Source organism: Urocampus carinirostris, chromosome 6 (assembly GCF_059441175.1).
Source record: "Urocampus carinirostris isolate Australia breed hairy pipefish chromosome 6, RoL_Ucar_1.0, whole genome shotgun sequence".
In the NCBI taxonomy this organism is placed as follows: domain Eukaryota; kingdom Metazoa; phylum Chordata; class Actinopteri; order Syngnathiformes; family Syngnathidae; genus Urocampus; species Urocampus carinirostris.
The window spans coordinates 33,514,082-33,517,377 of record NC_142354.1 but is presented as its reverse complement, the minus strand read 5'-3'; the positions used below and the strand labels follow the sequence as shown (position 1 = coordinate 33,517,377).

General features: G+C 39.2%; 1 protein-coding gene across 1 annotated transcript in view; it reads left to right on the top strand.

The window, feature by feature from the left end:
* The first annotated feature begins 209 nt into the window (after window positions 1-209).
* The window catches only part of nxph4 (neurexophilin 4), an 85,503-nt gene continuing 82,416 nt past the window's right edge, over window positions 210-3,296 (top strand). The window contains exon 1 of the mRNA XM_088338797.1: window positions 210-558. Within this exon, the coding sequence (XP_088194923.1) occupies window positions 505-558 (54 nt within the window). The 5' untranslated portion in view covers window positions 210-504. The remainder of the gene's footprint in view (window positions 559-3,296) is intronic.

Here is a 3,296-nt window from a genome sequence, read left to right as displayed (position 1 = left end):
TTGGGTGTCAGTCATTTGGGGTGGGCAACGCAATTACTTTAAAAGTGATGTATCTGTTACTAATTACTTATTTCAGTTACGCACCCAACACTGCTTATAAGGCAGTGGTCCTTTTGGGTTGTGACGCGTGCAGGTAGAAAGTGAGGAGAAAGGAGGGAGGAGAGAGAGATGATGTACGGTATCTCTTATCCTGCTTAGAAGAGCCACACACAACCCGTGCACCCAACTGGGAAACAGAGCGCACAGCCCCACCAAAACAGCAGCAAATTACGGACTTGTGCGCGCACGGAGTCTGACAATGAGCCCAAGGGAACGGCGCGGTGGTTGCACGTGAAAAGGAGACGAGCCCACAAGTTGCCGTCCAGATTTGCGCGTCGAAACGCTCCAAAAACTTTGAGCCAACTTGGATTTCCACCCTCCTCCTCCTCCATCTCTTCATTTTGGCTTCGCGTATACGCAAACAGGGATCGAGACGCTAAGTTGAGTTTGTGAACGAAAGGTGAGATGCAGATGCTCCGATGGACCGCACTCGTTCTTTGCCAATGGATCCTGCGCAAGGTGAGCTTCCAAAGTGTCCATACTGGGCATGCGGCTAGTGCGTAAAAAGCGCAATAATTTAAAGTAGCGTGTCCTGTAAAAAGTAAAATAAAAACGTTTATTCATACGTAAATTGAAACTTCTATAATGCAGGCTTCAAATTGGTGCTTCTCAACTGGTCTGAGTCGTGGACCCACCACCCGACGCTAGTTACAAGCCGGAGCACAAATACAATGAATACAAAACGCAGTTTAAACCAGGTATAATAGAACATATTTCTTTAGAAAAAAGACCAATTACATAAATTAAAGTAATAATGTTCCGTTCCGTTTCCGTGCTCAATTAGCAGCATTTTGATTGAAACCCAACATGCTTCACTTCAGTAATCTTCACGATAATAAAATCCATACCTCATATATTCTTCGCTATATTTACCAACATGCTCATTATGTGTAAACAAAGTTCACCGGGCTTTTAATGTGGTGTGAAATAGCAGATTGTATTTGCAGGGCATTCCACAACATACAAGCGGGTCAGGGACCACCAGTTGAGAAACAACACTTCAAACTTTAATTATTATGCCTACATTTACAATGTGCTGCATGTTTAAAACAACTATGAATGCAGTTTCTTTCCATGGTGTTAGAGTTTGCCCTTCAATCAAGTGTGCAATGACAAAATACAAAAGGGACACGTGACCATAATGCACTTTAGTCATGATACTACCTATGTATCAATCATCTTGTCGTTTATAAAACATAAACATCTAATTGTTAATTTTAAAAAGCATTATTAGACTCATAAAATCAATGTGTAGGCATTAACGGGTCTTTTGTATGTTGGTGTCATTGTTATGCTATAAAACACGTTGGACATTTTCTTTTCAATCATTATACACATATAACAATATATTTCCTTAATAATGGCTGTTCAGAATCCTCAATAATATCATGTTTGAACTTGTATGTTTTTTTCCCTTTATGCAAATATTTACAAGCAAATTTCTTATTTTAATTCCACTTCAAGTCAGCTATGTTTTTAGGACACAATACATGTGTAGTGATACTTTGCGGGCATTCCTAGTGCCGCATCTTGTACGGCAGTGCAACCACCCACAGCCCCTGCCCCTCTTTATCTATTTATCTATTTTTGCTGGCAGCAACTTCCTCTCATTTTTTTCTCCTTCTGAAGTTGAACGTGCCGTTGGCTTGTTTTATTATCTGCGCATCGCCGCTGCTCAAGTGAAGTTGAGTTTGGCTCTGCTGATGGTAATGTGAGGTTAATCCGTGTGTGCGTGTGTTGTATGTGCCATCAATGGACTATATATCCACATACATATATATATTTTTTAATGCTTATTGTCAGAATGCGGTGACTTGGCGGATATATTCTGGAAATGTATCATGTTCATAGGATGCTGCTCCCGCCTTGCTCGCTCTTCCGTTCCAGATAATTTGATTTGTGACTCTTGAGTATCCCAAGCACTTACAAGTATTAAAGATTTTGTATGAATGTGCTACAACTGGCAACACTGACAATGTTAAGCACGATTACTGTGATTACATTTAAGATGACGAGGGCTTTTTTGTGGATTTATTATTATAGGCCTTAGTCATTATGAATAATTTTTTACTTTCCTTAGTTACTATAGCACGCTTTATATTATGGTAATTATCTGATTGGAAGAAAGATTGCAATTTAGCACCATCTGTCAAATTTGTCTTCGAGAATGCTTCATTACCAAACTCTAATATCGCTGATGTAAATCAAAATGGCTGACTTCTTTTGTCGTTTTTCTCAAAGATTTTTATTCATCCTTTTTGCGGGTCCATTTATGATAGACCAGCCTCCAAATTCAGACAAGCTTTAGGGGATGGCATATTTCATGCCCAACAACAAATATGACAAACTGCATCCTTAGCTGCTCCACTTTTTATGCAGGGATTATCAAGTGAAAAGTTGAAAGAAGGAATCCAGAGGAGTGAGCATCTCTTTGATATAAAATCACTTCGCTATTTCTATGATGCGATTGGTAATATAGAATGGACTAGAATTGAATAAACTGGCCTTCATTTGCCATTGTATAATAGTAAAACAAAATTGGTGGGCTTTTCCTTTCAGTGCAAGGTAATGAAATGAAATGAAATGTAAATAATTGAAATGATAAACTCGTGCCTATTTCTTTTCCCTGTGTATTTGATTTAAGACACAAGTTTATTACATATAAAATTGAACATTGAAAGGCTACCAGGTGTACATTTGTGCTACAGTCTTATATTGGTTATGTATCCTTATCGCTACTGGCCAACTTTGTTAAGTAGTTTGCATTTAAAGTATCCGACAACCAATCCCACCATTTCTTCCCACCTTGTGCTTTTTGTAAGCGTATCTCCCGTAACAGCACGACAGCAAGCGGCAAAGATGTGTGAAAAGCTTTTCTGGTGTTTCGGCGGTCCCGGTAGGAACAATAGCATTAGCCGCCATCTCAACTTGACAAAATCCTCTTATCCTACCGCTTTCCCTTTTTCTCTCGCCACTTTTTTTTTCTCCTTATGAAACAACTAGCTAACACATGTTGCCACGGGCATATTAGAACTCGTGAGCGACTTCAATTAAGTGTCTCAACAGTGGATTCTAAAAGTCTGCACTCCACTGTTCCATTACTGTGTTTCCAACATGTGAGAACAAACTCACCAATATAGATTTTTTTAAAGGGACACAGTGTAATACTTGACCACTATATGTCGCTGTAATATGTC